Below are 22,156 nucleotides of genomic sequence, written 5' to 3' on the forward strand. Positions count from 1 at the left end.
ATTAAATGGGAAGCTGTCAATGAGGTTAGAAGGCTGTAGTTCACTATATAAATTTCATAAAATAAAGACTTTATTAATAAATTTGTAATGAGCTGGTCACATATGTTAAGGTGATGCTAAAGCTATGAAAGCACCACTGAGTATGTGTTTGAGTTTAAGTGGTGCTTTTCAGCTGAGCGTTTTACTGCAACGTGCCTGATTGGGCAACTTGTATTGCCTTTTGAAGTAGGTTACTGCAGTTTGAAGACTCTAATATTAAAAGCATTTAAGCTATGATATGCCCAAAACTTTCAGTCCAAACTGGTCATGGGGACTCTCTTACATTTCTGGCTTAATTTTCATTGACTGTGGCAGGTTGGATGCTAAGTGTAATTTATCTTCAATGAGATGTTTGAACTAAGGAATAATATAGAAAGGAAAATGTTTATACCATGACGTAGAACTCTTACATTCCATAATAAACCGTACAGTCACAGCAAGCTGTGACTGCTCTCGGTGTCCAGGTACCTCTAAAACTACAGCGTAGCAGCCGTCTTGTTTGTGTCTCTGCCTTCAGGAAGGAGTTCAGCATCAGCGTGCTCATGCCCATGGCGTGCTGATCTGACTGACCCGAGTTAAGGTGTGAGCTGCCTGGTGCATAGTTGTTATGTGCGTGGGACAGCATGAGCGTCCAGTGACGAGGCTGTTGTCGTGGCCTTTAGGAAATGAGGACCTCAAAAAATGAAAGAGCAGAAGCCAGAGCTGTACCCTCATTGACAAATTAAATGTTAAGCACATTCATTGATTTGGTTCTTTCATGTAACGTGCTGTTTCAACAGCTCTGATTTATGCAATTTATACAATTAAGAATATATCATATTTCTAAAACCTGTTACTTCCCTAGACTGAAAATAAGAGTTGTAGATTTAAATACAGAATGCCAACAGTAGCTCTTATCTGATACAGTAAACATATTTGCTGTAACTAAACCTTCCTATTTTATAAGCATTGTAGGAATATCCTCTACCTAAGCAGTTGTAAAGCTTTCACCCTGTTCCTGATACCATGTTTTAAAGTTCATTATACATTCAATGATTGGTTTTAATGGTTCAGTCGTGTGTGTGTGTGTGTGTGTGTGTGTGGTGACAACGAGGAAAATTGTTTTAAAATGTCTAGCGCTTATACCTATTTTTCACATTGTAGGATTCTGTCAAGATCCTTCAACAGACCATGATTCGTCTGCTAGTAAGTACTAGTTAGTCTCCTTCTTTCATTTCCAGAGTTGGAAGGGTTAGTGTAGCGAGCAAAGTTTTAGTGGGCATTGGCAGTGCTCAGCTGAAGTCCATTAAAATTAAAGCTGTACTATTATCTACACTAATTAAAATTTGGAGATAAATGCTGTTAAATTCATTGCCTTGAGGTTAGGGAAAAGTTGTTTTCAGAGCTCTTCATGTCTGCTCTTCTCTAGATCAGTTTGTCAGCACCATTCATGCACTGGCTATTGAATTAAAATGACACGTTACCTGTTTTGTGATGGAAAAATCTCTTTATAGTGCAGTGTTTCTAGTCTGAAGCAGTGGTGTGTGGCATCTGGAAGCACTCATCTCTAGGCATACTGGCTAATTTGGAACCTAATTCATTGCATATTCTGTACGACATAATGTCAATATCAGCAGGCAAGTATTAATCTGGGTTGGTGTTAACTCAAAACATCAGTAACATCTCTACTCTTGTGTAACATCAGTTAATTTTCTTTTTTAATGTAGGTAAATACGTTAGACTGAATAGATGGATATTGCTATAGTAGTATGCCAAGGACTGATGTTAGCCAACGTTTTATCAGTGATCAAAAAGTAAATATAGGATTACCACTAATTTATGGACAGTACAAAGATTTACAGAGTGATTATGCAACTGATGTTTCAATATTGAAGTAGTGTGGGCTGCATAGTAAGCAATATCCTGTTCAACCAAAACATACTCCAGGTATAGCACATGCAAAAATCCGTGCCTTGGGACAAAGACAGCATGCCTGTGGAATGGGGAATTGCATGCTGGGAAGCACTGGCTGCGAAACAGTTAGAAGGTATTTATAGAGAATAAGTGCCTATCATTGCCATGCTGTAGCAAAAAGCACTGATGTGATCCTCTGGAAGTTGTAAGTAGAAGGTCTTTTATATTTCCTGCTTATCTAATACTGACAGCTTTGCATTGGAATGCTAATGTTGTATAGTGCTGCATAAAAACCTAATGTTGATTTCTTAAAATACTGGGGATTGCCCAAAGAGGTTGAGGCAGCTTGATAGTCTTGGCCTATCCAGCTTATCAAAAAGGTTGAGAGTAAATATGCTATTGAAGTAGGCTTGTAGAAAGAAAATCTTGGATATCGAGATCTTCCTAAAGAGAAGAGAGGCCCAAAATAAACAGACTGCAAACTGAGATTATTAATTCAAATTGGAAATGCAAATTCAACTAAATATGATTTTAGTATAAGTTTTTACTACTTTGTTGTAGGCTTTTTTTCTTGCTCTCAAATCAGGACAGGCTGTCTTTTGAAAACAGATGAATCTTTCCCTTGTGAACAAGGGAAATAGTGCATCCTGAGGTCCCCATTTGTCTATGATAATTGAATGCAAAAATACACTGCTGTATTGATTATCTGTCGTAATGTTTAAAAGCCTGGCTGCTTTAGGAACTTGTTTAGGATTTCAGAACATGTAATCTTGGTTATGAATAAAACATTTTTGAAAGTAAAAATGAACATCACCAGAAGACTAAAACACTTCAGTGTTAATCTGTGGAGAAAGATTGACAAGAATCTCAATTCATAGGCAAAGAAATTAGGTGTTTTAGTAAGATGTGTGTAGATCTGATTATTACAGTTTTCTTCCCTATTGAGTTGAATACCCAGTGCACCTCTCGGGGCTCTTATTTCCGATTGCCTGTACTCTAAGTGACTGAATGTCACTTTGCATTTGAGACATGCTTGGAGGCTTTTTTCATAATCAGAACTTTTTTAGAAAAAGCTTTGCTTCTGGAATACAAATATGTAGCAAATTTCCCCTTTCTGCAGCCTAGAAGTCTAAAATAAGATGCAAAATTAATACAAACCCTTTTCTTTAGAGAAATAGTTGGGTGAGAGTGTGTGTATGAGCAGCTACTGCAGAGAAGCTGGTCTGTTTTACCTTCCCTTATCCATGTTTTTGTACTCTTAAATGTAGCAATGTAACTGTCTGCAGCAGCCCTACTGTTACTCTGCTGTTTCGAGTGCTGTCTCTGAGAGCACTTCCATTTGTACCACTGAGTTTTTTGAAAGAACCCCCCCAGCAAAATCACCCAGTTAAGTAGTGGAGCAGTCAGATTTCAAAAGGTGCACTGCACCCTGTTTAAGAAAATGCAGAAGACGCGTGAAAATCTTGTCCATAACTTATATGGTAAAGCCGATATCACTGCAACCCATATCTCCTTTCTGCTCCAATTTTTGTGTCTCAAGAGGCATTCCAGGAATCCTGTGACTTTTGATGGCATCAATAAATCAGATACCATACCAACAGAATTTTACTTGGAATGTAAACAGACATTTAATATAGCAATGTCTGGATAGTATATTTTGTAGAATACAGTGTAGGTACAACTCTTTATGTAGAACATTAAACTGTTATCTTTCTTTCATTATGTTGATAAATAGGAACTATGATTGTTTTCCATGTTAATGGAAACAATTCAAAATATTTACCATGGGATGACCCTACTTCCCAGTCCCCTTTCCAAACAGCATGTATTTTCAGTGTTGAGGTGAGGCTATAGAAGCTCTTCCCCAATGTAGGGGAAAGGGGAGGAATGTTTCTGTATAGTAAAATTAGCTGATAAGGGATAATGAATCACCTTTTACTCGGCTCTGCTCAGGAGTAGCTTGATCTGGGGAACTGCAGGCTGGTCAGCCTCACTTCAGTCCCTGGGAAGAGTAGGGAGCGAATCCCCCTAAAAGATATTTCCAGGGACAGGAAGGTAATTGGGAACATTCAGCGTGGGTTTATTAAGAGCAAATCATGCCCGACTAACCCAATTCCCTTCTGTGATGAAGTGACTGGCTCTCTGAACAAGGAGAGAGCAGTGGATGTCATTTTCCTTAACCTTAAGCAAGGCTTTTTACAGTCTCCTGTGTTATCCTTCCAGCTAAACTGGGGAAATGTGGGAAAAGTAGGTGGAAAAACAAACTGGGCTATCTGGCTGAAAGGGTAGCAATCACGAGTTCAAAGACTACTTGGCCAGGTATTGGTGGTCCTTGGGAGCCAATACTGGGACCAATATTATTTAGCTATTTCACCAAACACCTGGGTGATGGGATGGAGTGCACTCATCACTTTTGCAGATGACACCAGATTGATGGTCTGGAGGGCAGAGCTGCTATTCAGAAGGATCTCAATAAGCTGGATGAAAGGACTGATTGAAACTTCCAAGTCCAGCAGAGACAAATGCCACCCCCTGCACCGGGAACTGAATAACCCTATGCAACAGTACAGGCTGGGGAGTGGCCAGCTGGGGGCAGCTCTGCAGAAAAAGACCTGGGGTCCTGGTGAAGCTTGTGAATGCGAATCATTAGGGTGTGCTTGTGATAATGAGAGCTAACCACATGCTGGCTTGCGCTAGCAAGGTTGAGGGAAGTAATTATTCCCCCCTGTAATGACATTGGTAAGTTGCATCTAGAATACTGTGCCCAGTTCTGGGCTGCCCTGTGCAAGACAGGTTGACAAACTGAAGCAAGTCCAACGCAGGGCTGCTGAGATGGTTGGGGGCTGGAATACATGACAAATGAGGAGGGGCTGAGGGAATTGTATTTGTTTGCCTTGGAGAAGAGAAGTCTAAGTGGGGATCAAATTGCAGTCTTCCACTCAAAAGTGGGACTAAAGAAAAAACGGAGCCAAAATCTCAGAGGTGAATGGTGAAAGGTCAAGCTAATGGTCACAAGTTGCAATAAAGAGAGATTCCTACTGGGCTTCTCTGGGAGAAAAAATAAAAAAATCCATGGTGGGAGTGGTGCAACACTGGAACTGATGTCCAGAGGCCGCGAATCTCCATCCTTGGAGAGTCTCTTGACTGTACAGGCCCCTGACCAGCCTGACCCAGCCTTGCAACTAGCTCTATTTCATGAGGAAGGTTGGATTAGATGAGCTCCAGACATCCCTTCTAACCGAAGTTAATCCAGTCAGAATCCCTGCTTTTAGCATACATTTTCAGAAGTCTTTAGCAAAATATTCAACTGACTGATATTTTACTATGCAGATTCTTCTTTCTGCCTCCCCATAAGCTCCACTGCATTTTACCCAACTAACACATGTGAAATTCATCTTCAGTAGGCTAACAGTTGGTCAGAAACAGTGGGAAAAGATACAGCTCACAAATCTGCATGCTCTTCTGCTTCTTTTGGTCTTAGGTATTCCTGCATTTGTTCAGGGTGCCATGTTCTAGCTACTGTACTCTTCCTGTATGTAGGAAGATGACAACCCTTTGTGGGGGGACTAAAACTCATGCACTGAAATGTTCAGAGTCCAATGCTATGTCACAGGTTCAGGCTAAGTTCATTTCTAGGAGTAGCCTCCATGTACCCCTTCAATTAGCATAAACAGGGACAAGGGCAGTCAAAGGTCAAGAGAAGTTCAAAATAGCATAACCTCTTTTGCTAGCATTTCCAAATGTTCCTAATCCTGCAAAGCTCTCCAAGCTGTTCTTGCCATCATGTTTACTATACAGCTGTAAAATTCAAAGAACAAGGCCTGGCTTGATACAAGGGAAGTTGGAAATCGAGTGGCTGAGAAAAGGTAGCATTGTTGCTTAAAACAGGAGAAATAATTGATTTATGTTATGGTGGCCAATTAGGTTGTAAAGTGAGAAACTCTTAAAGCAACCCTGTGGCTTCAAGGCAGCTTTTTGCTCTGATTTCTGCTCGGCAAATAGGAGGTACCCCAATAAAGGTCATCAGCTCCATGAGCTAAATTATTAATTCCTTTCATGCCACTCAGGGCTTGTAAACAGTATATAATACTAGAAAACAATTGGCACTGTTCTCGTATTGGGCAGCAGAAAGGTCAGAGGGTAAATAGTTGCGCTGGTAGCAGCTGTTCTTCATAGCTGAGCAGACTTTTGTCCTTTTCATCTTTTAGGGCAAACCTGTTCCCAAAATTTTAGTGGGTTGTTAATTCATATCTCCTCTCTTAGCTGAATTGTTTTTAGGAGTTTAATGTGTTGCATATAATTAGGGAAATGAAAGGACTGGAGAGGAGGGTGAGGGAAATGGATAAGAAGAGAAAAATGGTATTCGCATGTTTTATAAAAAGCTGTTTGAATTTTTTTAAATATTAATTTACATGGATGAGAGATTTTAAAGTCCACTTATTCAAGGCACCTTGGAGTATAATTATTTGCACTCTTATAAAGTTGTTTTAAAGCTTTTTGAAGCATGATTTGAGATTAATAGGTTCTAAATAGCCTTCCCAGTAGTACAAGAATAGCAATATTTTTAAGTGTTACTGCTTTTTCCCCATACTAGACTTGTTTCCTGTTCATACAGTTTGTGGAAGCTCAGCCAGCTACTGAGCAGGGCATTATTTTGTTGCTAGCAATACTTGAGAGAACATCAAGTGAATTCTAGTACCATCAAACTTGAACAATGAGACAGTTGTGACCATAGTGTATTAGCCTTGGTGAACATACTGCAAATAGTAATTTAAAAAAAAATCTACATAACTTCAAGCATTGATTGAAATTACCCTTTCTAAGAATAGCTAGGAAATATTATTACACTTCTGTTGTTCATAACCCTTAATGTGATGTTATGGTGAACAATCTAGAAAACTAGTGGACTTGAATCTTAAACCGGATCTCTCCCTAAATGCTTACCACTCAGAAATTTCTCTTCAGAAGGCGCATGCTTTATTTGGTTGCTTTTTGACTGATACTTGATAAATTATTCCAGATGTTTGCAGGTGTAGCTTACTGCCCTAAGTGATTGTTGTTCACACAATCGCTTCTCAAGTAGTACAGGCTGCTGCTGACCGCTCTGCGACTGCTCTCTGCCATCTGGCTGACTTGTGGGGCAGTTGACCTCTTTTTGCCAAAGAGCAGCAGGTAACCTCTAAATGACCATCTGCTAATCTGCTACTTCAACCTTTCTGAAAGCTGAGTTGTGCACAATACTGATACTTACATGGACTCTAAATCTTTACCATTCTCAGAAGAACAAATTTAATGCCACACTTACAACTTCTCAGGTTATTTTGGCTATATAGGAAAGGATATATATATCTGTTATAGAGGAGAAAATGCTAAACTCTTTACAGGTATCTGAAATTGCTGTATTGCATGTGAAGAATCTTTTTACTTTAAAAAAAAAAAAAAAAGGATATGGTTTATGACCTGCTAACTCTTTTGGGGGTTAGCAATCCCTGCGTTAGGGAGGTTATAGAAATAAAGTAGAAAACAGGAAGATACAGAACCAGTTTTTGGTCCTGTAAGCAGTTGAAAAATATACTCCACAGTGTGAGTGACTGTCAGAAATGCTGCAGTCCAGCAGTGTTGCGTGCAGCTTTCCAAAGGCTGGTGTAAGAAATGCAAGTAAGAGACAAGTCAGATATAAATGAATTTGTTCAGAAATATCTCCATAATTTTAACAGAGAATAGCATAAGCATAACCCTTGGCATTTTGAATAAACCTGTCATTGTTTTTATTGTGGCTCTTTGACTGTGGCTGGTACTTAGCATGTTGATATGTGAAACCACAGAGCAGGTTCCTAAGTGAAGTGCTCTTGATAGGTGTGGCACAAAAGTGTGGTACAAGGATTAGGTTAACATAAGCATGGTGCTATGTCTGCTTGTCACGTGCTATAAAAATGGTCTGCTAAAGTTTTTACGTTTGTTTGTAGTTTGCCTAATTAGACCCAAACTTTGTACTTTTTAGTGGTAAACAGTAGTCTTCAGTGAATGGCGTGCTGCTGAATAAATCAGAACTATAAAAAGTGTAAAACACAATATTTGGACCAATTACAAGCCCTGGCTGTGGGCTGAAGTTATGCTTCTAAGATTGTATTCTATAGCTGAGGAATGTAAAGTTGTAGTATGCATTTCTTGGGTCTTAAAGCTAAATGTGAGAATTACATACAATGACCTGGTATCTGCTAGCATCAAAATGATGGAGACTTTTGCTGGATAACTTGGGAGTTTGTAGGAATGTGATGAGACTGAATGTCCATTTAAAAAAAAAAAAAAAAAAAAGGTGTGAGAGATCAAACCCCAAAGAGACTGTATCACTGTTTTACCTGATCTGCTTAGATTAAAACCTACTCTGTTCTTGGAAAATAGTTGTTTTCCTGGTTTGGGTCTTGGAAAGGTGGATCCTTTCCAAAATGCAGACAGTATGTGGCACTTGATTCAGATCAGGTTCTGACTTTGATTTGGTTTTGTTTAATTAGCAAAACATAGGAAGGTAGTTTTGTTTCCTCTTTCAACTGTTACAGAAAACAAAGCTTTTGGAATATCTTTGTCTTCAGAGACGCTTGTTTCTGATGCTCCTTCAGGTCAAACGTGAAGTGATGCCAGCATTTTGCAAACCTGTGGAAGGGGAGCTCTCTTGTGATAAGGAATATTCTGAAGGCAGTCCAGGTACAGCTGGGATACCATCCTCTGCTTTCACTCCAAAGTAAAGCTCCATTTTAGAAGTTGATATTGTATGCAATTTAAAGCTGACCGTATTTAGGATTTCTTCATGGTGAAAATTGTTTTCATGTGATTGTTCTCAAGCCATCTCAAGTTACCAGGTTAGAAATGGCTGCTCTGAAAAGTAGATCTGGAGATAATGTGTATGTGAGAGAAAAATCTCTTAAAAGAGGAAAGGACAGCGTTATTAGAAGTTAACTGCTTCTCAAAGCAACTTCCGTCTACAGATAAATGAAGATATGCATATCTTCATTTAAATGTAAAAATAACTTCAAAATAAAAGTTTTTTTAAAGCACTTGGTAAAATGCACATAACAATCTTGTTTTCACTTTCCCATTAGCTACAGATGTGGAGCAGATGAGTTCCTCTTCTCCTGTCCTTCCTATGAACTCCATGGGTAGTAAGTACCACTTTTTATTGCCCCATATGATGAAGTGGAATTTCTTACTCTGAGATTCACCAAAGCGGTGAACTCATACTTCACTGTACAAACTTTGAGAAGTTTTACAGCTAATGCTTATGCACAGAGGTGGGGATGCTGGTATCAGGATACCTGATAAGCTCTTTCTCCCGAAAGTAGCATGGAGCAGGTCTGCGTATCAGTGTTTACACCAGTATAACCCTGCTGTGTAAAGTGTTTTCCCACTAGAGATGTGTCAATGGAAGCTGTAAAGTAGATGCTTGTGTGGTATAGTGATACAATGACTGAAAAACTTGAGGTGCTGGTAAACTATATTAATGTGAAAGTATCTTAAGTGTATCAGAATTATACTTGGAAATTCTCATAGCCTGGGATTTCTGATACAATTGTAAGCAGTTCATAAAATCCTCTTCTAATCCTGGACCTGTAACTTTTTGAGACTTTGAAAATCCTAGCTGCTGGACATTTACAATAATGCAAATCCAGAATTCTTTTTTAATACTCCATCTAGTGGTATTTGTATCCAAGACCAAATGTATTTTGTCAATGATAATCCGCTAGGTGGCAACAAGTCCTTGCCAGACTTGTGGAAGTTACAGGCTTAAACTGAAAACTGTATTCATAATAGAGGGATGAGTTTTGTGCAGATTTTTCATTTGAAGCAACTTTTTTTTTTTGGGGGGGGGGGGGGGGGGGGACTCTCAGCTTTTTTCAAATATGGCAGATTATTAACTGACCATTATTCTTAAAATGAGCTCTCAGATGTTCAGGAACAGCTAAAAGCCTAACAGTCAAGATACTGTGGCTTTACCATCCATGTTGTTATACTGATGGATTTACGCGTATGTTTAGGAGAGAGCATTGAAGCTTTGGAGAACTAGGGCTCCTCTATAGTGAGAAATGTGGTTCCTCCCTCTATATTGAGAACAGTTGTGTGCATTAAATGTATAATAGACTCAGGGTTGCAAATGTGTATGCAGTTGTTTGTGTATTCATTGGTAAAGCACACTTTTTGTAGGCATCTAGCCAGGCTTTCATATAGTTGATCACTTGCATATGGAAACAGATGAAATTTCACATGCATATATACAGCAATTTAAGTGCCATTTAGACTTACAGCTTATGAAAATATGTCTATTCATAGCCTGTCATAGCTTAATTTTACTCCATTCAGGTCTCTTGTCCGTTAACAGGTATTAAAATAAAACTCAGTTTTCCCCAATAACCTCCTATCAGGATGCATCTGCTAAATACTAAAAGTAAGGCTGTCTAACAAGGATTGAATGACCCTTCCTTCTCCCTTAAATCTTTGTATATTATTGCTCATTTGTCTAGCTAGAGCATTCATGACTGTGTTGCTGAACTGAAAAATGCTTGTCAAATTTTTGTTCTTTATGAAGATATTTATATAAACTTTTGATAAACTAAATAAACTGAGCTCCTGGAGTTCTTTTGATGTCTTCATGTCTTTTGATCCTATCCGCATTGCTGGTGGGCAGGCCGAGCTGCAGCAGCCAAGCGCGGGTGCGCGGTGGGTCTGCTGGGGCAGTGCCACCAGGCAGAGGCACAGGGTAGGCGGTGGGGCCAGTGCCATCCTTTGCCTGCTGCAGCACGCTTAGGCAGAGCTAGCCTCTTGGAGCTGGAGCAGAGGAGCCCTAGCAACTCACCATGTGGCAATTCTTAAGGCTTTTCTAGCCCCAGTTGTCTGATTTTTGTAGTTCTGGCTGCACTGAGCGTGTGCCAGTGCTCAGCTGCATCCTGGTGTGTTGTGTTAGACTAACGTGAGTGGCAGTAGGTTCTGCTGCCTGTCGTACAGAGTCAGGATCTCTGGAAGGGAAGTGTACAGTCAGTGCCAAAAATGCCTAAAACCTCCCAAGCATGAATTTTTAAAAATTCTATATACTTTTGCTGAGCTGTTTTTCCCCTAGTGAGTTTTTTCCTTCGATCAAACATCTTGTTGTCTGATTACCAAACTCGATTAAAGCAAAAGCTCTAAGGATTTTCACAATGGAGTAGAAAACTGAATTCTTTTGCTTATTTGTGCATTCAGAGCACTTAAGAACTGTGGAGTACGTGCTTGAACCTTAGTTTAGGTCATGCATTAGCAAACCAGGCAGTGGCCCTTTTACTGTAGTTTTTTCAGTTTGTCTGAAATGTCTTATCCAGTGTAATTGCAGTGAATTACTTTCGCATTTATTTGCAGTAAAGACAAACATCTCTGTCAGGACTTTCTTCTTTTGTGTTTTCATACAGGTGTATGCAGGGAAAACTGGTAGGCTGAGTGAAACTTCTGTGCTTAAAATGACAACATGCAAGTGCTTTCTTGTACATCATTTAGGATGCCACTGGAAAGCCAGATTGTGCACTTGCGCTTTGAGTGAATCTTCCAAACGTTCTGAAAGATTCAAAATTTAAAATGCAAAATATCAGACTGGATTCAAAACTAAGTGTTTTGTCATTTGTCTAGTTTTAACGATGCTTAAACAATTCAACAGGCGTGCTTTTTAATAATCCTTTCAGATTGTTGTTTCTTGTCATTACTGCAATGAACTTTCTATATCAAACTACTATCTTTACAAAGAGTTTTAGTGGAAATGCTCACTGCAGGTGACTGAAGTGACTGAGCAGTGCCCTTCAGTGTCAGACTTGGGGGAGAGGGGAGGGTATTTTGTTTTATTTTTTTAAGCCCCAGTTTTTTAAGAGTCCAGTCTGCTTTGTAGTTCTGTTGAATTTGATGAAAATTCTTGTCTATAAAATTGAATGAGGTTAAACAGAACAAGCAAATGGGTTTTTATTTTTAATGTTCATCTAACTGGAGTCTAAATGTCATTAGTAAGTTCTTCAGACTTGGACTATGCAGCAAGCTTACAGAGACAGTTATTGTCTGATATGCAGCACAGCATGTCTAAACAGGCTTCTTTATTAAAAAGAAGTCCTGTAAGCACCTGGAGGAATAAACAGGGCATAAGAAAATGCTTGGACCCTTTATTACACAGTGAATTGACTGTGACCCTTCTGGGCAAACCAGAATCCACTTTTCCCCATTTGGTCTTCCCCTGCCACCTCCTTCCTGACCACCTGGGTTGTAGAGGGTGGTGGGGATGCATAGCATGGGTCTAAGCCCTCTTCCCTCACTGCTTACTGGTTTCTTTGCAACTGTTACATAAAATTGTCTTGAGATGGTGGGATTCTGGAGCACAGCTATGTTTCATGTAAATCATAAAAATTGCTTCAGCACTTTCACTAGCCTTTGTTAGACAAAGCTTTTCTAACCTGAATCTTCATCACTGTAACTTAAGTTTACCTGTCCACTACAGCAATGAGGATTGTTCTCCCTGCAGCATCTTAAATCTTTGACGACTTGTTACTCCCCCAACCCTCCTTCATTCCTAACCATATCATTTCTGAGCCACACAACCTCAATACTCTGTCATCTCTCACTGGTTGCTTTTTAGGACTTCAGTTACTCTTATCACTGTTCCATAGGTTATCTCCATCGGGAAGAAATTTCATTTCCTATAACCAGGTGAATCTCATGCATAAGTTTATGCTTTACTGATCGGGAAAGCTGAGATTGACAGAGAACTATAAGGCGTTAAGTGCCACTTCTAATAAAACAGTTGGTCAACTGTCATAGTTCCCTTTTGACCCTCTAAAAATTCTAGTGCCCTTTTTTTGATGTGAGACAATGCTAAAAGCATTACTCTTACAGCATAGGTAGATCACTAGGAGTTATCTAAATAACTTCAAAGGTGCCTAGGAAACAGTTACTTAAAATATTTTAGTCAAAATTTAGAATAGTAGTAATATGGAGAGCTCAATGGCTTTCAGTCTGTGCTGGCTGGCTATGACTAACCCAGCTTCCCTGGATTTGACTCTACTGCAAATGGTTGTGGTTCAGCCATGTTTTGGAGCTTCCTGCTGCTTTTGGTGTGTTCTGCCCCTGCACTTTCTCTTTAACGGATTAGGCTGTTCTGATATCTGCCTGTTTCCCGGAACATACAGAAATGTTGATAACAGTCCCGCGCTCTGAGGAAGGAGGGAAGCAGAGTGGGGCAAGGAAGGGTTTGTGGTGGGAGGGTCCCAATAGCAGAGGAGGGTACAAGGACCACTTTGTGCTGCAGAGTCCAGCATGGCCTAAAGTCCTTCAGGAACATCTCTGTCATGAGAACGAGGTGGCCTGGGAGCCAAGACTTTGGGAAACTGTGGGGGAGAAGGGCAGAAGAAAGAGGCTATTGTTTTCACCCGCTGTCCTCTGAAACATGACCCCATCCCAGACCGGGAAAGTTCTTGTTTAGTAGTAACATGACGACTTTGCTGGTATTACATGGAGAGTACTGGGAAGGATTATAACGATACCGTTCGTCCATAGAGGTTGAGTGTATTGCTGTCACTTGCATGCCATAAAACAAAGAATGAACTTGGTGGGTGGCTGAAACATGAACCATGAAACGTGGCTAGGGCTAACACCTGATGAACATCTGTTAATCAAGTACATTCCATCTTTGCATTTCTTCTGGCATTTTTCTGATACAGACTGACCTGTCTTGGCTCTAATTTCAGGAAGAGCTGCTATAATAGCAGCTGACTGTCATATTTTAGTTTCTAAAGGTGAAGATTGAAAATAATGGGGTGGAGATCATCCAGCTGTTGGTGCTAGTGGAATATAACCTCCAGCATCAGTTTGTTTTGTAGGAGAGGAGAAACTTTTTTGGCCTGTTGCCTTTGCAGATCACTTTATTGTGTGGTTAGAGGCCATTCTTCAGTGTTGGGAAGAGGAAAGGTGCCACAAAACACCTTGTTCTAACTTGAATTATGTAGTCGGACTATTGATATAACCGCATCTCTGGAAAACCCACTTAATGATCATTAAATCATTCCTCATTTGTAGTCTGCTAGCTCTCTTGTATACGTTTGGGTCTTTTCTGGTTTAAGAAATACTTTTTTTTATATGATGGTATGCCTAAAGTTCAAATTCATAATATACATGAAAATATTTGAAGTTAATGATAAAAGCTAGTCAGTAGGCTATTGCTATTCTTCCCTAAGTTTGCTTTGCACAAGTAAAATTTTATTTAAAAACATAGCAAAAATACAGATTACAAGATATTATTTTTGTGTTTCAGTAAGCTGTACAGACTTGTACAGAAATGCATGTGACAGTTGGTCAGGTTTTCATATTTAAACAGTAGGATTTAGATATTCTTTATAAAGTGTTTAACATGGAAGCAGCTTCTCTTGAAGCTGATAAATGACAGAGAAATCTGCTTCAGTCTGTACTGAAGCTGGATCATGATTGTCTTTCTGTATTTAGAAGAAAAACACCTCAGTAGACACATACTTACTAGACCCATGAGCTCCAGGGTATTGCACAACTTCAGAATCGTTCAAGGATTGCCTATAAATGGGTTTGTTCAGGCCTTGTGGGAGAAGAATTTTTTTTGCACAGCTTTAGAAGTTACAGTATTGAATTGGAGCCTGTTCTTGCAGTGCTGCACAAAAGGATGTGCCTGAAATGCTTCACACAGTTAATGTGCTTCCCAAAAAACTGTACTTGTGCCCTATTAATAAGAGTAACCCTTATAGAAAAGCAGACCTTATTTTAGCCAGAATTTACTGCTTTGCAAAACGTTAACCCTTACAGTGGCTGTCAGGCAGTAAAGAGCATCAGTACAGGCATGGGCTCATGAAGAAACTTAAATGACTTGTGCTAAAATTTCTCAGTGAGATAAAGGCAGAGCCAGACCTGCCCTGTACACTTATTGCTAGACAGGACTTAAACACAGCACTGCTTCAACAAGAAGCATAAGCCACTTTTCTTGCCAAACCCCCTTCCCCGCAACCCTCAGCTCATCTGAACGCGCAGGCTCTTAGCTAGCTGGTCCGCAGTTTGCATTCATTGATCAGTGAGTTGATAGAAACGAAAACCCACCGACAGCAATGAATGTTGATTGCAGCCATTAGGTGCTTAAGATGTGCTGTGCCGTTTCTTCAGACAGCTCAGTTATTTGTGTGCTTTCACATGGAATAAGTGATGCTGTGGTCATCTCTATCTCGAGACGTATGACTGCTTCAGAACTGCTTAAGCCTTGGTGACTCTGGAAAGCGCGCTTGTATCTGGTCTTAAAGCCTGCTGCGTTGCAACCCACCTCGAGTGCTCGCAGGGTGCTGGAGAGCCATGTCGGTACAGCGCAGGCACCCATGCTGTTAGCATTGCGCTCGGCGGCAGACACGGGTGTTTCCTTGCTGCCCAACTGCAGGTGCCAGCCGGAGGCATGGGGACAGCTGGCTGTGCTGCACGGGCCGGTGCTGCGGGCTGGGGCCACGGCCGGTGCTGCTGGCGAGCAGCTGTTGGAAACTGCGTGAGGGTCCTCAGCAGCAAATGCGCTGGCATGCCAGAGCTGCTGCTAGCGAAGCTCAAGTTGCCAGCCCAAATGCAAAGGAGGTTTCTATCCTGCGCTGGCCTGAATCCCGCTATTTTGAACATACACCATATTCAGATTTGTTTCTAAATTTATGGTATGCTTGTGGATACATTACTGCTTTTGTGCTGTCTATACAAAACCTTTCATTGCTCCCAGATGCTTTGTTTTGCAGAAATTATGCTCAGTTTATATAAAGTTTTTTCTTAAATAGTAAACAACCATTTCTAACTAAGAAAACTCAACTGGCTTCTGTTGCTCTTAATATAATCTGTAAATTGTGACCTGTTAATAGCAACTACATGTGAAACATTATGAAGGTTCAAGCTTTCCATTTCACAGAGGGTTTGTGATAAACCTCAAGGTACAGTCAACGGTCGATGGTTTTTTCTAGTTCTCAAACTCACCGACAGCGTTGAATGTTCACTGAAGCTATCCAACGATGGCAGTATACATGCGCTGTACATACTTTCCATGCATATGTTTTCTATGGACTAGCAGTGGAAACAACGCTGAGGGCTGCACGTTCTTTACTGTAAAATCTTAAACTGCAAGTATTTTAATTATGAAGTGGAACCATGATGCCTAATGAATTGCAGAAGTGTAAGACTACAGTTACTGATGCTAAATTGACTTAATGTTTCTTAAACCAGCTTTGCACATACCTGAATTATAGCTGTGAAAAGGCCTTTCCTCTTGTGGATATAAATATTCTGAATAGCTACAGGAAGAGTTTTAAAATGTTTCCGATTTCTTTATGAAGTTCACTTAAAACAAGGAGGGGATGGCAACATATCCCACAACTGTAAACCAACAAAAGTGGGAGGAGGGCAGGCAGCACCACTTCTCTTTGTCAGTCGAGCGTGCAATGTCTATTTGTATCTCTACAGCTCATATCCCCTTTCTCCTTGATGTTGGGTCTGTTGTTTGTGCCATTGCTTTAAGGCATTCCTGTCTCAGTGAGTCCCTGGTTAAGCTGAGGTGACCCTTCAATGGCAGGAACATCTTACTGGGTGAAATGGCTAAAGAAGGGGATGGGGATTAGTCATGTTGCCTCTTGAACTGCTCCATTCCAAGTGGATTAACTTTACCCTAAAACGTTTCTCATACTGGCTGTGTTTGAGGTGACGTTTCCCGCCTATTTTTTGGGTAGGCAACCAGCACAACATATGCTTGATCCTATTACTTCATCCCTCTGCCGCCTCTGCTTGCTTACTTGTCTGATGTCCTCTGAGCTGTTGAGAAGTTGCGTCCCTACTTCCTGCAAGAAACTTGCAGGTGAATCTTCTGATGTTGTCTATGGCAGCTGACAGCACGAGTGGGCATCGTTGAACCACAAAATGAGCGTACACCTTGGGCAAACGTACAGAAATATTGTTGCACTTGGGTTCAGAGTCAGATTCTTCTATTCCCTTCAGAGTCAAGCAGCCTGGCATTCAGCAGGTTGGGAAATCCTGCCCGAATGAACAAGCACCTGGAAAAACTTTCTGATTTCCAAATAATTTTTAACATGATCTAAAACATTACCAGAGCGTAGGCAGCTTTCCCCTTCGGCTGAAAGTTTTCAGCTGAATATGTAGATGTCTGCCTACGAATGTACTGGTGAAAATAAACGAACTGCATAAACTTTTGACTGAAAAGTGGAAAAGAGGATTTATTCTCTTTAAATCTCTATATTAAATCTGCCTGTTTATCTTCCGTTTTCTCAGCTGGTTTGTGTGGTTTGAGAGATAAATTACTTGCAGCTTGTTTGTTAAAGTCAAATCTCCTGCTTTATATGAAATAACTTTGCTGTAAGTGAAGTGGACTGCACAAAGTGAAAGGGAGTAACTTACCACTTTACAATTCTGTGACTTGCTTTTAATTCAGAGTATTTTCTCTTGTCCTAGGGCCTGTTAAGTGTCTATCTCAATATCCTGAGCAGATATATGCAACTTAAAACTGAACAATAAGTGCATTGCCTAATAAAATATTTGAAATGTTCATCTACTTAAATAGAGTAAGCTGTATCTTCACTTGAGAGTGTCAAGCTTGTTTGCAGAACAGTTTGTAGTGTGTGCTTAAGTGGACTGATTTTTAGTGGCAAACATCAACTTATCCTGAAAATCAAAAGATTTCTCTGAAAGTTACCAACTCTCACCTTTTTCTTGCCGTCTTTTTGGAGTAGAAGCTGGTGGAAAGAGCAAAGAAAATTTCAGTTAATAACAAGCAATGGTCAACCACAAGTCTTAAGCCTCATGAGTGTTGCAATTGGAAGGGTGACTGCATGTACTAGGTACAGTGTAAATCAGGGAAACTAAGTTCAAGTCAAGCATGAAATTTTAATCTTAACATGCGGTTTGGTTATATTTAAACTATGTTAGGAGTCTTTTTCCTGAGTTCATCTCTTCTTTCTCCTTTTGTACTTCTGACGTTCTCCTTGGTAACTGTCATCTACTCATTTTGCAATTTGAGAGCTTGAATTTCTTCAGAATATTAAAAACAAACTGTACATGTTATATCTATTTCAGTCATTTCACCTGTTCAAAGCTCTCCATCAGCTAGATTTTGGACAGATTCTGAGATAAAAGAAAAATATTTTCTGGAAACAATGTAAGTGGGCAATATGTGCAAGGCTTGGGATCAACAAAGAAGAAGTCTTTACCACCATCCTTTTGTTGGGAGTCTTGCCCCCAGAACATGGGGGTAAGACCGTATTCTCCTCTCAGTCTCAAAGAGCTTTCTCTTTTTTTATATATATATATATATATGTAAAATATTTATTTATAAAAGCTACACACATATAAACAAAATTATAGAAGATTATCCTGGTATTGTGAGAGGACCTTCCAAAAATTCAGTTCCCACAAAACTTGTGGAAATAAATATCTGGGTGGAGAAATGAATCTGTTAATCAACCTGCTGAGACCCTGCACCATGGTGCACTTGCATCATCACAGATGCTGGAGCATCCACACCTTTCTAAACGCTTCAATAATGGGAAAAGCATTAAGTGGACCTCACACCTTCTTAGATGTTAGTCAGTCAATTGTGAGGCATGAGCATTTGAAAAACAGACTTCATTAGCTCTGCTTGTCGAACTCCTTGTAAACTGGGATCTTTGTAAGGTTGATCAGTGTAATAGCATGAATGAGAGAGGTGGTGGATTGCTGAAGCAGAACTTTACACTGCAAGTATTTTGCAGACTCAAAGCATGTTGGATGTTCTTTCAACATATACTGGAGAGAATGTTTTTTTTATAAAAAGACATTTGTTTTCTCAAAATGTACACGCAAACCCTAAAACACAAGTTAATTGCCTGAAGTGTGGTGACAGAATTTAGTTAATTTTGTGGATGTTTCCGATATTCTGTGTATTTACAGTGCCTGCACGATTCTTATACACTAACTCCATCATTGTATCAGTTCCTCGCAATAAGACTTTTATTTATAACCAACCAGGAATCCCAATGGCATTGTCCTAAAGTGTCACTAAAATACATTTAAAATATGCATCCGATAGAAAACTGTGCTTTTCCTTCCACATCCCCTTGTGGAGCCAACAGCTGTGACTCCTGCAGTGGAAGGCGAGTAACCCAAGCGTATGGCAATCGGGGCTGGGATCGCGTGCAGTGTACCAGGTAAAGTTTGCCAGTGCCTGTCTTGAAGCATCCATGGAAAGGCCATGTGAAAGCATGTTTTTGCTTTGTCCTGTAAAGAGCTTAATTGTACTATAAAAGTATGTTTTCCTGGTAAATGTAAGTTACCTCAGTAGTGTAAGAATACAAATACACTTTACTAAAAAAGCTCTTGATGAAACAGTGGAAAGACAAGAGGATCCCTGATAGTATTTTTCAGTTCTTCCTACTGTTTCCTGCTGAAATTTGGGTGGCTGCTCAAGGAGCAATGCTAATGCCAAATACTTCAGAATCAGCAGTGTGCTGAAATTAACGTTGGAGACTTTTTTTAAAGTGTCCAAAAGTTCTTTGGACTACTATTTGACAAGTCCTCGGGCAATGTGAAAAGCTTAGGGGAGAAAGGGAAGAAACTAGTTACGCATCTACTCCATTTGCCCTTTTGCAATATTACATAATGCTATGATGCTCATCCTAGACAAAATAAATGCAAAGCTCTTGTATGTACTACCTGAGAGAAATGTAATTAATATCAGTTTCCAGGGATTTATGGAGGACTTATCAGGTCATTTTGATTAATTTTGAGTTGACAGGCTGACTTATGGATGCAGCATACCCTAGACTTTTGTGAGGTGTTTGACTTAATACTGTATGACATCTTAAACTGACACGGTACATATTTGCTGTGGGAAATGTTAGAAAGATTAAAAAATGACAGATTCAGAAAAATCAATGGCAAAAGCCTCAGATATGAAATAGATGCTTTGATTATTCATGGAGCAATACTATTTTCAGAGAGTAACGATATTTAGTTACCTTTAAGCGTGGCTGTCTTTTGATATAAAACAACCTACTAAATCTAAAGGGGAAAAATACTGAGGTCTTGAGTGGAATGTACATGAATATTACAAGTAAAATAAAATTCCCTAAAATAAAAAGCAGCAAAGAATAAGGACTTTTGTCCTGTTTAGTTAAAATCTTCATCTGCACAAATGAGCCAGTTTGTACAAAGCAACACGGCCTTGTTGCAGGAGAAGCAGAACCTTGAAGTTGGGTTTTAGCACAGAAAAAATGTTTTGACGTACTCTTCAAAAACTTGATGTGTAAACTTCAGTTTCAAGAGCATACGGAAAAGTGGAAAACTTCTATGGACTACAAGGAGATGACATTGCAACAAAACAAATACATGATTTTATGTTCTACACTGCTTGCTTTTGGTAAATATTAGACTAAGTCTCTGCAAGTGTCATTAGCATAAAATAATTTTTTTTCATTTCTTTTTGCAAAACAAAGTATTTTTAATTTGTTCATTTTTAGAAATAACATTGTAAGCTCAAGAAAACCCTGAGAGCAGGTAGGCTACTCCTTTTCCTTTAGTATTTTTAATAAAATGGTAATTTGATATATCTGTAAAATGAGATAAGCTACAGTATTGCCTTTTCTTTAAATGGAAGGCTTTTCATATCTACTTAAAAACCGGGAAATCCCTCAACAAGTCTCAGAGATATCATGGAACTCTGTACAGGGTTCCTACCAAAGTAACGATTTGTGTGAGTGCAGAATAAACCTACCTACAAAGGTGCTACAGTGCTTAATGTCAGCACCACTCTCTCCACCGCAGCGTACAGTCCAGCATTGTCCTTCCATTGTCTGCTGTACTGTAACATGGTTTGATGCTGGACATTTTACGTAAAAAGACTGCAAGAACAATTCTTATAAATGAAACGAATGAGTTGATCTGAGCACAGTGTGGTTTATTTTCTTTAGCCAGCAGTGTTAACCAGTTGAGTAATCCTTTGTAGTTGTTTAAGAAAGGATGAAAAGGTATAATTTAAGCTTCTGTTAGCAAAAAGGTTTTTTTTACCAAAGCAAAATATGTGCCTTGATATAAAACTACAACCGCAGCACCCAGCACATAAGATTCTTATTCTATTTAAGATGCTACTTCCAGAATATATAGGTAGGACATAAGATTGCTTTGATTCAAAATGCTGGACTCTTCCTTTCCATATCTCAATCAGATCTCTGGATAGTGGTAGTTCGGGGTTTTTTGTTTTGTTTTGTTTTTCAGCATGAAAAAGGCATTTATGAATGAGCTAATCTGGATATTCTTTCAATTTGACAACCCAGACTGAGTAATCAGATGCCCTTTGATTTTTTTGAGCACTTTACTGAAATCTTTCCAAGCTACTGAAATTTCTACAGCTGAAATAGCTGTATCTTTTTAAACAAAAATCTGTTTTATGTTTCTAGAAAAAATAAATTTTCAGAATCAAAACCTCAATCTACTGTGATCTGCTGAATTAAGTATTTGTCAGTTTTGTTTGTAGTCCTGGGGCTGGGAGATAGTATAATAGTCAGAAGCCTTCTTGTTCATCTCCTTACATAGGAACACTCATACTGGATGAGAGTCAAGATTCACCTAGCCCCGTCTCCAAAGGCTTGTTGTGTAACGTGCGGTGACTGGATGCACAGTGTTGCAAGCCCTGCCTGTCTCTTCACCAAATTTTCCCAAGGAGTGTTAAGTGCAGTTTCGCCCAGGCAAAGTGGGGAGGAGGGCAGAGGAAGCTCCTTTGGGGAGATGAAGAGCGTTCCTGGGCAGCCTGGCTGTTTTTCTGAGTAGACCTAGCATGGCTCTTACAGCTTTTGGAGTGAGCTGCCTTTACAAGCTATTTGTACCTACACTGTACAAGGAATGAAATGATCTCAGTTCAGGATGTCTTATTGTTAAATCTTCATCTCATGTCACTAACTTCAGGAATTTTTTGTCCTTGTTAAAACCAGCTAGTTTGATGTTTGGGAGCACTACTGAATTGTAGCTGTTAGTTGCAATCAATAAAACAGTTCTGACATTAAAAAAACAATCAAAGCACTGGCTAATGGGTGCCTAGAAAGCACCCATTAAAGCAGGAAGATCTTGCATATTTCCTTCTTACAATGCCCTATCTTCCAGCCACTTTCGACACACAGACTTCTGAAGATAGCCATGGCTTCTGTGTATTCAGTAGCCA

At 39.6% G+C, this 22,156-nt stretch overlaps 1 protein-coding gene across 4 annotated transcripts in view; it reads left to right on the top strand.

The window, feature by feature from the left end:
- Positions 1 to 22,156, top strand: part of NR6A1 (nuclear receptor subfamily 6 group A member 1) — a 107,732-nt gene that overhangs the window by 14,522 nt on the left and 71,054 nt on the right. For 2 of the 4 annotated variants that reach the window (XM_068914591.1, XM_068914592.1), the window contains exons 2-3: positions 1,183 to 1,224; positions 9,030 to 9,089. In XM_068914591.1, the coding sequence (XP_068770692.1) occupies positions 1,183 to 1,224; positions 9,030 to 9,089 (102 nt within the window). Of the gene's footprint in view, positions 1 to 1,182; positions 1,225 to 8,549; positions 8,635 to 9,029; positions 9,090 to 22,156 lie in introns of all 4 variants that reach the window. The other 2 variants (XM_068914593.1, XM_068914594.1) reach the window with 2 other exon arrangements.

The sequence above is a fragment of the Struthio camelus genome, chromosome 20 (assembly GCF_040807025.1).
Source record: "Struthio camelus isolate bStrCam1 chromosome 20, bStrCam1.hap1, whole genome shotgun sequence".
NCBI classification, from domain to species: domain Eukaryota; kingdom Metazoa; phylum Chordata; class Aves; order Struthioniformes; family Struthionidae; genus Struthio; species Struthio camelus.